Genomic DNA, 13,201 nt, shown 5'->3' with positions numbered 1-13,201 from the left:
AGGAGAGGAGAGGAGAGGAGAGGAGAGGAGGAGAGAGGAGTAGAGGAGAGAGAAGGAGGAGAGGAGAGAGGAGGAGGAGAGATGAGTAGAGAGAGGAGAGAGAAGGAGGAGAGAGAAGAGAGAGAAGAGAGGAGGAGATAAAAGAGAGAGGAGGAGAGGAGAGGAGGAGAAAGAAGAGGAGAGGATAGATGAGGAGAGGAGAGAAGAGAGATGAGGAGAGGAGGGGAGGAGGAGAGGAGAGGGGGAGAGAGGAGGAGAGGAGAGGAGGAGAGATAAAAGAGAGGAGGAGAGAGAAGAGAGGAGAGGAGGGGAGGAGAGAGGAGAGGTGAATAAATGAGAGGGGGAGAGAGGAGGGGAGGAGAGGTGAATAAATGAGAGGAGGGGGAATGGAGAGGAGAGGAGGGGAGGATAGGAAAGGAGCAGGGGAGAGGAGGAAGAGGAGAGGAAAGGGGGGAGAGGAGGGGAGGTGAAGAAATGAGAGGAGAGGAGGGGAGGAGAGGAAAGGTGCAGGGGCGAAGAGAAGAGGAGAGAAAAGATGCAGGGGAGAGGAGGGAGAGGAGGAAGAGGAGGAGAGGAAAGGGGGGAGAGGAGGGGAGGAGAGGTGAAGCAATGAGAGGAGGAGGAAGGGAGAGGAGAGGAGGGGAGGAGAGGAAAGGTGCAGGGGAGAGGAGGAAGAGGAGGAGAGGAGAGGAAAGGGGAGGAAGTAAAGTCAAATAAAAAAGGTGAGATTGAAAAGGATGAAAGACAAAGAGAAAAACGGATTGAGAGAATAATCCATCATTATCGTCTGCTCTCTGTCAGTTCTGAGCGGAAAGGACATTCCTCAGTGTCAACATTGGATCTGTTACGCAAGTCAAGTTCTATCTACCAGCTACTGTCTCTATGTGATCAACGGATTAGAGATCTGGAGATGTTGGTCCATGTACTTTGGCTTGTGAGGATGAAATACAGCTAAACCACTCCCCTATCCCTCACACGGATAATGAATTATTAAACGAATGAATAGGGAATGAGCATTTCCTGAGGGTGCAATTCAAATGACCTCCAGTACTGCAGCAGGTGCCACGTGTGAGACAGACAGCACACAACACAATGATGAATGACAGATTGTAATGACATTGTTCTTTTTGTGTTTTTTTGGGGGGGCACCAACCTTCATCTCATCCAGGTTGGGAGGCAAAAAAGTTGGTTTAGCCCCTCCTACCGCAGGGGTGGAGTTCTGGCGGCTCGGAGCGCCATGACTGGATGAGGCTGTCGAAGGGGCGGGGTCTGGTCTGGAAGGGGAAGGGGAGGGGGCAGAAGAAGACGAAGTCTGCTGATCTGTCTGAGGTCTGTGGGGGAGAGAGAGAGAGAGAGAGAGAGAGAGAGAGAGAGAGAGAGAGAGAGAGAGAGAGAGAGAGAGAGAGAGAGAGAGAGAGAGAGAAGCGAGTGAGGTAGTGAGAAAGAGAAATAAAGAGAGAGATAGAGAGTTAGAAAAAAAGAGTGAGAGAAAGAAACAGAATGAGAGATAAAGAGAGAAAGAGAGAGAGAAATAGAACAAGAGAGAGAGTGAGAATGAGATAGAGAAAAAGAGAGCACTGGCATGTAGATTTAAAACCTTGCAATCTGGGAATTGGTTATATTAAGTACCTTGAGTTGGACACTGACTAGGATGAATTGCAGATGCAAAATTACTGGGATTGAACAACGTTACCCTCTGTGCTTCATCCTTAGAGACTAAGAAACTATCCATACACACTTTGGCTCAGGTGAGTAAAAAGAAGTAGCAATTAAACCCCTAGCCATTATTTTCAGAAAATTTGCCTAAAATTACATACCCAAGTAAATGGAAGATTGCTCCACTTCTACAAGGTCTATGTGCATGTTCTTGGTATCTAGGGACATATATGGACCTCGGGGAATGTATTACCAGAAATATTGTGTCTGTTACTATACTTGAGTAAATTGTAATGAACCAAAGGAGAATATAAATTATTATTATTATAATACATTATTCCCATCTTTAACGGTGAATAACACCATGCTAACATTGACCAAAAGCTAATAATTGCCACTGAGCTCATTCAGCACCTTCTTGAGATCAAGTGTACAAAAAATCTAAGCAAATTAACAAAGGGCAGATGATTTACAGGGGTTTTTGTAGATACAGTCCTGAATTTTGCCATCCGGACACATGCAATATGAAATATGAATATAGAATATAGAATATCAGGCCTATAAATTACTTTATTATGGCCAAGTCATACATCTATGGATCGGACCAAATCTACTCTTTCCAATGGCAGAGTAAAATCTGGATGTAGTACCACCAGGCGCCTGTAACAGGGCAGCAAAGACGGTGAATGAAATCTACTGTAAGTACAGTTACTTGTCCATAGCTCCACCATTTTTTACTGGATTGAGACGTTCACAGAAAGAAAAAATATACGTTGTATTTTATGGCAATAACGTTGAGGTTTGTTCGACGTGTGAGATAAGAAAAAATGGTTGGCCTTCCTTTGTCTGCGGCTGGTGTGAGCTGGGTAGTGTAGTCTTTTTAAATGTAGCCCTGGGTCTTCTCTTTCTTAGGACTACAACAATTTCATGACGGCTTTCTGGTTTCCGATGCAATGCGCGGATATTTTTACAAGCTCGTATTTGGCTAATAACACTTAAAATCATTGCTAAACAAACTGGAAATATACACACTGCCAGCTGTTTTAATAGGGTTAGGGTCTTTACGCTTGGCTACATTTGAAAAAGAAACACAACATCACATAATACAGACTGTATTGATCTATTTGTGATGTGAAATAAATCTCTGTCTGGTACCAGACCGATCAGGCTTAACTCATTGTTTTTCCATCTTTACTCCCTGGCGCCAGCGTTATTGCCAATTTACACGATGTTTACGGATCCATCGTATATTCTATATTATAGCTATGGAGACAATAGTATGGCTCATTTGACAGGCACTATTTATAGTCCAACAGGGACAACCCAGTTAATTTCTACATACTTTCGTTTGCGCGCTATTCCACGCTAAACATCGCCCCGTTTAAAAATAATCCAGTCTCGTTTTCTAGATCGTGACATATGACGTGTTATATGCATATGAGCAAATCGTTCGGGTTGCTCGCCTGAAACCTAGATTATTTCCAAATCAAAGGTATATACCATATAGATGTTTCTTCACAAAGTCATCAAAGTCATCAAGGGGGGGGGGGTCGTTTTACGAAGCTGCGATCATTACCAAAAGCATGTTTTAGGTTCGGTCCGCTTGGGAAAATCAGAAAAAAGAAAAAAGGATCTAAAAACGATATATCTCGGGTTTGGCGCTCAGTGCATGGATTTGAAACAAAATAAATCTTGTGTTTGGCGCAGAATGAGTTAAGAGGTTAATGTTGCGTTGTCTGAACACAGGTTCCTCACAGCAGCAGTGGGTCATTGATACAGTCAAACTGCACTCATCTAGCCAACAATACAAAACTGTGTACAAAACTTCTGCCCAGTACAACCACAGTCCGACACTGTTGGCCACTGAGCAGCTCCACTGGAACACTGGGGGTTAAGTTCCTTGCTCAAGGGCACCTCATCGGTTGGTATTGAATGACAGTTAGAGAGTTATTCATTAACCCGCCCAGATACGTCCTGCCGGACCGGGGGATCGAACCGGTGACTTTCCGGTTACAAGCTTATCTCTCTAAACCTTTAGGCCACCACTGCCCAATTTAACTTGGGTACAGAGACAGAAGGAGGGGCGGACACACACACACACACACACACACACACACACACACACACACACACACACACACACACACACACACACACACACACACACACACACACACACACACACACACACACACACACACACACACACACACACACACACACACACACACACACACACACACACACAGACACTGGTACTGACTTGGGCGGGGCAGGCAGGATGGTGTGGTAGTTGTAGTGCTGCTGTTGCTGGTTGAGGATCTGGAGCTGCAGGAAGAGCTGCTGTTGCTGGAGGATCTTAGAGTAGGAGGAGTCCAGCTGAGGAGGAGGCTCCTTGTCAGCCTTCTGGTCAGGAGGGATGTACTGGTGGTACTTCAGCTTCTTTATCTGGACAGAAGCATAGTAACATAAATATATCATATTAACTAGGGATGTCCCGATCCGATCACGTGGCCGATCATGTGATTTTCCAAAAAAAAAAAAAAAAAAAGTGCACAGTTCTGCCACAGGGCACACTGCATTATCGAGACAGTGCCCCTAAGAGGATCTGGCCGGTAATGCACTTTTCAGAATTCAAAGAGGAGGGTAGATCTGCAGTGCAGCTCGGTGACATCGAGTAGGTTATTACAATGGAATAAAAGCCAAAACAACCTTGCCACGGACATGTCCGTGGTTGGTCCTCAACCGTTGGATTTGAAACACGGATTTATCCGTGGTTGGCCCCGAAACGGTTAATAATAACAATCAAGTAGCATTATTACGGTTACTACTAGCACAAATGTTATTGTGATGTGTGAGATGTGCTTATTATAATGATCAACTCAGTCAGCATAAAACAACACACACATAACCGCTGGCGAGATAACCCGAGAAATGTCGGGTATGGCGCAGAAAGTGTTATTCCCAGCTGGACAATTATTCCACCGCATTTGACCCATCCTAATGTGGAGGAATCCTTTGGTTTGTCTCACCACAATAGCTTAAATCTATTAAACACCTTGGTGAGAGCCAAGCCCCCACTCCTCTCTACTCTTCTCTCCCCAGTGTTCTCCCAATGGCAACAACGGCAACAACAACAACAACAACAACAACAACAACAACAACAACAACAACAACAACAACAACAAGTGACTGCTACCCACCTTGGGCTTATTGTCCTTGGGTTTCTTGGGTCTTTGGGCGGAGCGCTCAGAACTGGACTTTGGCTGGAGATATAGAAAGTACATAAGTATAGAAAGCATATATTGTGTACTTGTGGATACTTGTGTCTATTGTGTACTTGTGGATACGTGCTTCTATTGTGTACTTGTGGATACTTGCGTCTATTGTGTACTTGTGGATACGTGCGTCTATTGTGTACTTGTGGATACTTGTGACTATTGTGTACTTGTGGATACTTGTGACTATTGTGTACTTGTGGATACTTGTGACTAGTGTGTACTTGTGGATACGTGTGTCTATTGTGTACTTGTGGATACTTGTGTCTATTGTGTACTTGTGGATACTTGTGTCTATTGTGTACTTGTGGATACTTGTGTCTATTGTGTACTTGTGGATACTTGTGTCTATTGTGTACTTGTGGATACGTGGGTCTATTGTGTACTTGTGGATACTTGTGTCTATTGTGTACTTGTGGATACGTGCTTCTATTGTGTACTTGTGGATACGTGCTTCTATTGTGTACTTGTGGATACGTGTCTATTGTGTACTAACTAGTCAACATCATAAACACATTATTTAATAATGTAAAGTATATTTACATGTAGAGGGGATTTGTCCTTGATTGGTGCAAACAGGACAAACATACTGCAGTATACAAAATAAATTAATCATAAAACATTGACTCTGTGCACCACTGCACCAATGAAGTTGAATGGAAACACAATGTGAGATAAACTTCTTTTATACTTTTAAAACAGATTTCATTCTTCCTTTGGCAATGACGTATGTCACTCACTTTGATCTGTGCAGAGGTAGTGGTCCTCTGAGCTGTCGGCGTCGCTGCCCCATTGGTCAGCTTCAGGGAAGAGGAGGGAGAAGTGATGGGTGGGAGAGGAGGGGGCGGAGGAGGGACCTGATTGAGGAACTGAAGAAGATGCTTTGAATTAGGGGCAGTGATCACTGATGCATACAGAATATACAGTATATAGAAATATAATTCTGGTACAATACTAGAACAGGAACAGGAAGTCTTGTTTTCCATAATTGTTTTCTATCAAGTTATATATATTATATATTGTATTTGACAGACAAAACAGTCTCACATTCATAAAAAAAAAATCATTTCATGACTGGAAAATGAAATTTCGAACATGAAAAATTAACGGAATATGAATAGTAAATGTAAAAGAAAAATCCGCCTGTTCGCGGACCACCGACATAGTCGAGCATCGAAAGAATGATCAACTTTGACACTAAGTAATGACTTTTATTACTATTTCATTCATGTAACTTGATAAACAATTGGAGGCGGGCTTTAGGCTTCAATATTCATTATTTCACAAGAAATAAATATTCTATACTAAATATAAAAATCTTTTCTATATACTCTCTCTCTCTCTCTCTCTCTCTCTATGTATATATACAGTATTTTTTGTGGCTTTCTGCTTTAATGAACAGCACAATCGAGAGTGACAGGAAAAGTGTGAGAGAGGGGAGATGACATGCAATAAAGGTCTCAGGCCGAATTTTAACCCAGGACGTCCCGATCCCCAGGTTGAGAGCCGCTACGACAAGGTGAACCAACCTGTGTAGGCGACGGGACGCTGCTGCCGGCCAGCGGGTCCTGGGGCGACGGCAGTGGGCCCTGTCCCAGAGGAGACCCCCGACCAATCGGCTGTCCCGGGGACAGACTGTCATTGCTGTCCTCGTCAAACGACGAGTTCTCACCTGAACCCTTCGGGAAGTCTGTCTCTGAGAGAGAGAGAGAGAGAGAGAGAGAGAGAGAGAGAGAGAGAGAGAGAGAGAGAGAGAGAGAGAGAGAGAGAGAGAGAGAGAGAGAGAAAAAAAAGAGAAAGAGAGAACAGGGAGAGTGGGGGAGGTTGGTGAATGAGTGAGAAGTAATTAAGAGATAATTGATTTATTTTGTTTATTTGGATCTCTGTCAGCTCTATTGAGATAATTGCTGGTGCGAACATGTCATTAACATATTAAACATTTCATTCCTCAGACACAACCCAGCATCAGCTAGCTGCGTGTCTGTCTGTGTGCCTGCTGTCTGTCCATCTTTCTCTGTCTGTGTACTCAGTCTATCTATCTGCCTGTCTGTGTGCCTGTCTGTCTGTCTGTCTGTGTGCCTGTCTGTCTGTCTGTATGCCTGTCTGTCTGTGTGCCTGTCTGTCTGTCTGTTTGTCTGTCTGTCTGTGTGCCTGTCTGTGTGCCTGTCTGTCTGTCTGTTTGTCTGTCTGTCTGTGTGCCTCTGCGTGTCTGCGTGCCTGTCCGTCTGTCTGTCTGTGTGCCTGTCTGTCTGTCTGCGTGCCTGTCCGTCTGTCTGTCTGCGTGCCTGTCTGCCTGTCTGTCTGCGTGCCTGTCCGTCTGTCTGTCCATCTGCCTGTCTGCGTGCCTGTCCGTCTGTCTGTCTGTCTGCGTGCCTGTCCGTCTGTCTGTCCATCTGCCTGTCTGCGTGCCTGTCCGTCTGTCTGTCTGCGTGCCTGTCCGTCTGTCTGTCTGTCTGTCTGCGTGCCTGTCCGTCTGTCTGCGTGCCTGTCCGTCTGTCTGTCTGCGTGCCTGTCCGTCCGTCTGTCTGTCTGCTTGCCTGTCCGTCTGTCTGTCTGCGTGCCTGTCCGTCCGTCTGTCTGTCTGCTTGCCTGTCCGTCTGTCTGTCTGCGTGCCTGTCCGTCTGTCTGTCTGCGTGTGAGGATTAAATCCCTATCAGCACAGTGAGCTTCTCTCTACCCGTGGTGTAAGTGTAAGTCAGGTGTAAAACAGGTGTAAGTCCTGTAATTCCTCTCCATAGTCAACCTGCCGACTGCAGTGACAATTAGCAGCCTGCCTGCCTGACTGTGTGCATCCCTGCAGTGTCAGAACACAGCCAGCAGTATTACTTGTGTAGCCTATAACCCAAACAGCCTGCCTGTCTCTGTGTGCATCCCTACGATGTCATCACACAGTGATCTTAAGCTTACTGTGTGATGATATCGTAGGGATGAGAGGGTTACTGTGTGATGATATCGTAGGGATGAGAGGGTTACTGTGTGATGATATCGTAGGGATGAGAGGGTTACTGTGTGATGATATCGTAGGGATGAGAGGGTTACTCATCCCTACGATGTCATCACACAGTGATCTTAACATTTCAAAGAGTCAAGAAATCAAGTCACTTTGGTTTGATTTCTGACATGTTAGATGTGTTTCTTGGTATTGGATCTAGTATTTGGGACATTCTCTGATACTGATGTTATAGCTTGGTATCTGGCTTCTTTTCCATTTGTTATTTTTTAACCAAGTGATCATTTAACTTAACTAAAAATAATGGCTGTAATGGTGATTTCTTTTTGCTTTATGTTTTGTGTCATTTGGCAACGTTACAAAACACCTGCCTAATAACGACAACATAGCAGGTTCTGAGTGGGTCTGTCGTGTGGAGACGCTGTTGGCTAAGGGCTGTCTCATTATCACTCGCTGCGGAGGCCTGATAAGACCCTCAGCCACTCTGCAAACAGTTTCAAGACGCTGTTAGACTTCCCTGCGTACAGATTGAGCCGTCAAGTACCCTGTGTTCACTTTGAGACAGAGCCTGTCGCCAGGAACTAATTGCTTGTTGGATCTGGCTTGTACAATGTGGCTGTTGTTAGTTTGTTTGTTTGTTGTTGCTTGTTTTGTATAAGTGATTAACCCTTTCAGGTGTACTGTGGGATAGAATTCCGACTGAACGTTCTAATGATGACGTTACAAGGGCCACTGGTTATTGAAAGCTATGGAATTCTAGAATTCCACGGTGGAATTCTGAGAAAACACTCATCACATCATAGAGACACATGAGAGGGTTAAACTCACTGTGTGATGACATCATAGACACACATGAGAGGGTTAAACTCACTGTGTGATGACATCATAGACACATGAGAGGGTTAAACGTACTGTGTGATGACATCATAGAGACACATGAGAGGGTTAAACGTACTGTGTGATGACATCATAGAGACACATGAGAGGGTTCAGATCACTGTGTGATGACATCATAGAGACACATGAGAGGGTTAAACTCACTGTGTGATGACATCATAGAGACACATGAGAGGGTTAAACTCACTGTGTGATGACATCATAGAGACACATGAGGGTTAAGATCACTGTGTGATGACATCATAGAGACACATGAGAGGGTTCAGATCACTGTGTGATGACATCATAGAGACACATGAGAGGGTTAAACTCACTGTGTGATGACATCATAGAGACACATGAGGGTTAAGATCACTGTGTGATGACATCATAGAGACACACTGACTTGTATCCTGCTAAAGTGCGCGTGGAAGTGTGTCTGTATGGCAGCAGGGGCAGAGCTGTGTACAATACACACCCCTGTCCATCATCATCATCACCACCGGCAAGACATGATGAAGAAACACCATGGGGCTGATTACATACAATAATGTCACCCCTGCCCACCACTGAGTGTGTGTGTGTCTCTCTTTGTTTCCATATGGCGTTGTGTAGCCTACACCTATGTGTGTCTATCAGTGTCCCTGTGTGTGTTTGCGAGTGTGTGCGTGAGAAGTAGATTGGCAATACAACACATTAAATGCATGAGTGTGTGCCGTCTCCACGAGACGTGTCCCGTCTGGGAATCAAGCTGCTGCACGTCCCGTTTGTCTTCGGGTGTGAAGTTAAAAGACTGAAGGTGATGCTGACGAGACAATAAATCCGTCAGGAAGACAGTCGCCCTTCGTGACGGGAAATTTCATTCACACAACGCAGTTTTTTGGCGGTGGATGCAAGCGTGTACAGACACACACGGACGGACGTGCACGTGAACGCACGCATGGACACAGACATAGAGAGAGAGAGAGAGAGAGAGACATAAAGGGAGGGAGGATGAAAGAGAGGAGAGAGAGACAGAGACACAAAGATAAAGAGAGAGGGGGAGAGAGATAGAGAGAGATAGAGAGAGAGAGAGAGAGAGAGAGAGAGAGAGAGAGAGAGAGAGAGAGAGCGAGGGAGAGAGAGAGAGAGAGAGAGAAAGAGAGAGAGAGAGAGAGAGAGAGAGAGAGAGAGAGAGAGAGAGAGAGTGCTACTCATTCTAGTCAACATGACTGGGTTAAATGAGTAAATGTACATTCTAGAGAGAAATCAGAGAGGAGTTCAACTCCTGTCCATCAGAGAAAAAAACTCTGAAACGGCATTCAAGAGTTAACACTTGCTCCAGCTGCTTGAAGAGTGAGAGCTCTGGAGGGGTAGTGTATAGCCTCTGTGTGTGTAGGGATTTGAAGTGTGTGTGTGTGTGTGTTTCAAGTGCGACGCATCGGCACACTTGAAGTGTGTGTGCGTGTTTCAAGTGTGCGTCACTGGGTATGAACTTGTTAGTGTGCGTGGCACGCGTTTGACCTTTGTGTGTGTTTGATGTGTTCGATGAAGGAGTGCGCACATCAATATAGGGGTGGAGGTGGAGAAGGAGGAGGAGGAGTGGGCATGAAGCATCTGTCAGAACCTTCTAACTGGGTGGGTGTTTTGATATATGACACACATATATACACAGACACACACACACACACACACACACACACACACACACACACACACACACACATATATATATATATGGTTGCCTAGCCACCCGACAATTTTAAACTGAAGCAGTTTATTTTGTATATGTGTTGTTTTATTATTGTAGTGTAAGTTTTATGTATTTTTCATCTTAAGCGTTTTATGGAATGAAATGTTGTTTTAATGTGTTTTCTGCACCTTGCTGAGACCTACCTGTGCCGACTATTTCATTTCAAACCTTTATTTATACTCGTGAAAGCACTGAGGTTTCCCTCATTTACAGTGATGACGAGTTAACTATTGCTGTGATAGACGTGGACCACAATGGAAATAAGTCTCTGACTTTATTGTGTGATAATTCCTCAAACAATGCAATGCATGTGATGGTCGTGGCCCAATTGGGTTTTAAATCGTGTGTGTATTTTAAGATCTGTTTAAATTAATTCATTCATTCATTCATTCATTCATATATACAGTATATACACATACAGTACATGTACTAGTTCTTGCACACACACATGCCAACACAGTACACCAGTATATATATAAATAGGAATGTGAATGTGAAGGGGGCAGGTGGCGATGTGAGTGAGTGTGTATGATAAGAGTTTGATGACAGAATAAACAGGTCACAGCATATCAGAGATATCACTGCCACTGGCCACCTGAGACCTAGATTCATAATAATCTATTCAGAGAAGCTTTGAAGGGTTTAGCCGGGGTGTCATGTGTTTGACTTGTGGGGTTTATCTTCCTCAAAACAAATTTTTCAATTGGTTTAAGTTAAGTTAAAGTAAACACGGCAACATTATTGGAAATGTGCTTAGCTTTCTACTGAACGCACAGAGAGGAAATTGGTATCTATCTTCTCGTCTGACTCTGGAGAGGACAGTTAGCGCCTTTCCCATAATGTTGGCGTGTTCCTTTAAGTTGAACCTTTATTAATCCCTTTGGGGACATTCATCTTCTGCATGTGACCCATCCTAACTATTTAGGAGCAGTGGGCAGCCACACATAGTGACTGATGTGTCCGGGGACCAACTCCAGTTGTAATGCCAGTACCTTGGTCAAGGGCAATGGCAGGACATCTAGCATGTATGTGCACATATAAAGACCCCCTGAACCCAGAACCATGTTACTGTGAGGCAACAGTGCTGACCACTGAGCCACCATGCTGCCAATCTTACTAATAGTAGTAGTAGTAGTAGTAGTAGTAGTAGTAGTAGTAGTAGTAGTAGTAGTAGTAGTAGTAGTAGTAGTAGTAGTAGTAGTAGTAGTAGTAGTAATAGTAGTAGTAGTAGTAGTAGTAGTAGTAGTAGTAGTAGTAGTAGTAGTAGTAGTAGTAGTAGTAGTAGTAGTAGTAGTACTAGCATTGGTAATATTCACCTATGATGGCCTGCTTAATGCTGGAGTGGACAGGCAGGATGGTGTAGATGTAGATACATGTAGATACATGGATTATTATTATTATTAGTAGTAGTAGTAGTAGTAGTAGTAGTAGTAGTAGTAGTAGTAGTAGTAGTAGTAGTAGTAGTAGTAGTAGTAGTAGTAGTAGTAGTAGTAGTAGTAGTAGTAGTAGTAGTACAGTCAGGGGTGTAGCTCCAGATTCTGGGCCCCATGAAAGAATGTTTTTGTAGACCTCCAGTGAATGCGAGCGCGCGTAAGCGGAATTTTTTTTGACAATTTTTTTATCGATGAAAACGCATAATATGGTTTTTACCTATACATTCGGATCAGCAGTTCAGCACCTGCACTGTTGGTGGGTGAGCCTAGTAAAGGATGTCGCATTGCGTTCATCTTCAATGAATGGACCAATGCAATAGTCTACCAAAGCCCCCCCTCACTCTCTATATATCTCACTCACACACACACACACACACACACACACACACACACACACACACACACACACACACACACACACACACACACACACACACACACACACACACACACACACACACACACACACACACACACACACACACACACACACACACTTCAGAAACAAACATAGTATCAATGAGAGCATCAATAATACACCTGAGTGATGTCTAGTAAAAAAAGAAAAAAAAGAAAAAAATAATTTGGGCCCCCCCCCCCCAGTGCTGGGCCCTTGGAATCATCCTAAGCTACCCCCCCCAGCTACGCCCCTGAGTACAGTAGGTAATATTCACCTATGATGGCCTGCTTAATGCTGGAGTGGACAGGCAGGACGGTGTAGATGTAGATACATGTAGATACATGTAGATACATGGATTATTAGTATTATTAGTATTAGTAGTAGTAGTAGTAGTAGTAGTAGTAGTAGTAGTAGTAGTAGTAGTAGTAGTAGTAGTAGTAGTAGTAGTAGTAGTAGTAGTAGTAGCAGTAGTAGTAGTAGTAGTAGTAGTAGTAGTAGTAGTAGTAGTAGTAGTAGTAGTAGTAGTAGTAGTAGTAGTAGTACAGTAGGTAATATTCACCTATGATGGCCTGCTTAATGCTGGAGTGGACAGGCAGGATGTTCTTGTGGATCAGCTCCATGGGTCCGGGCCGGTGGGAGATCTTGTGGTTCAGGTCGTCGGCCAGACGGGCTCTCTTCAGCTGCAGCTGCTTGGCTTGCAGAGACGGTTCCACTGACGTCTCTGGAGCAGAAGAGACCAGACCACAGAACACATACAGAATAATAAGGGTCTGTCTAAGTGCGTACAGTAAAACAGTGGTTCTCAACATGTGGGTTGGGGACACCGCTGAGGTGATTTCACCGGATCAGGATCAACCAGATAACACGACGTGTTAG

General features: G+C 44.3%; 1 protein-coding gene across 1 annotated transcript in view; it reads right to left on the bottom strand.

Moving 5' to 3' along the window:
* Positions 1 to 13,201, bottom strand: part of LOC311240592 (myocardin-related transcription factor A-like) — a gene marked incomplete at both ends in the record, with an annotated part of 144,281 nt that overhangs the window by 27,691 nt on the left and 103,389 nt on the right. The window contains 6 exons of the mRNA XM_084329166.1: positions 1,154 to 1,331; positions 3,920 to 4,104; positions 4,860 to 4,922; positions 5,675 to 5,803; positions 6,464 to 6,630; positions 12,885 to 13,046. Of these exons, the coding sequence (XP_084185292.1) occupies positions 1,154 to 1,331; positions 3,920 to 4,104; positions 4,860 to 4,922; positions 5,675 to 5,803; positions 6,464 to 6,630; positions 12,885 to 13,046 (884 nt within the window). The remainder of the gene's footprint in view (positions 1 to 1,153; positions 1,332 to 3,919; positions 4,105 to 4,859; positions 4,923 to 5,674; positions 5,804 to 6,463; positions 6,631 to 12,884; positions 13,047 to 13,201) is intronic.

The sequence above is a fragment of the Notolepis coatsorum genome (genome assembly GCF_963971535.1).
Source record: "Notolepis coatsorum genome assembly, chromosome: 14".
NCBI lineage: Eukaryota > Metazoa > Chordata > Actinopteri > Aulopiformes > Paralepididae > Notolepis > Notolepis coatsorum.
This window is presented reverse-complemented; position numbering and strand designations above follow the sequence as displayed.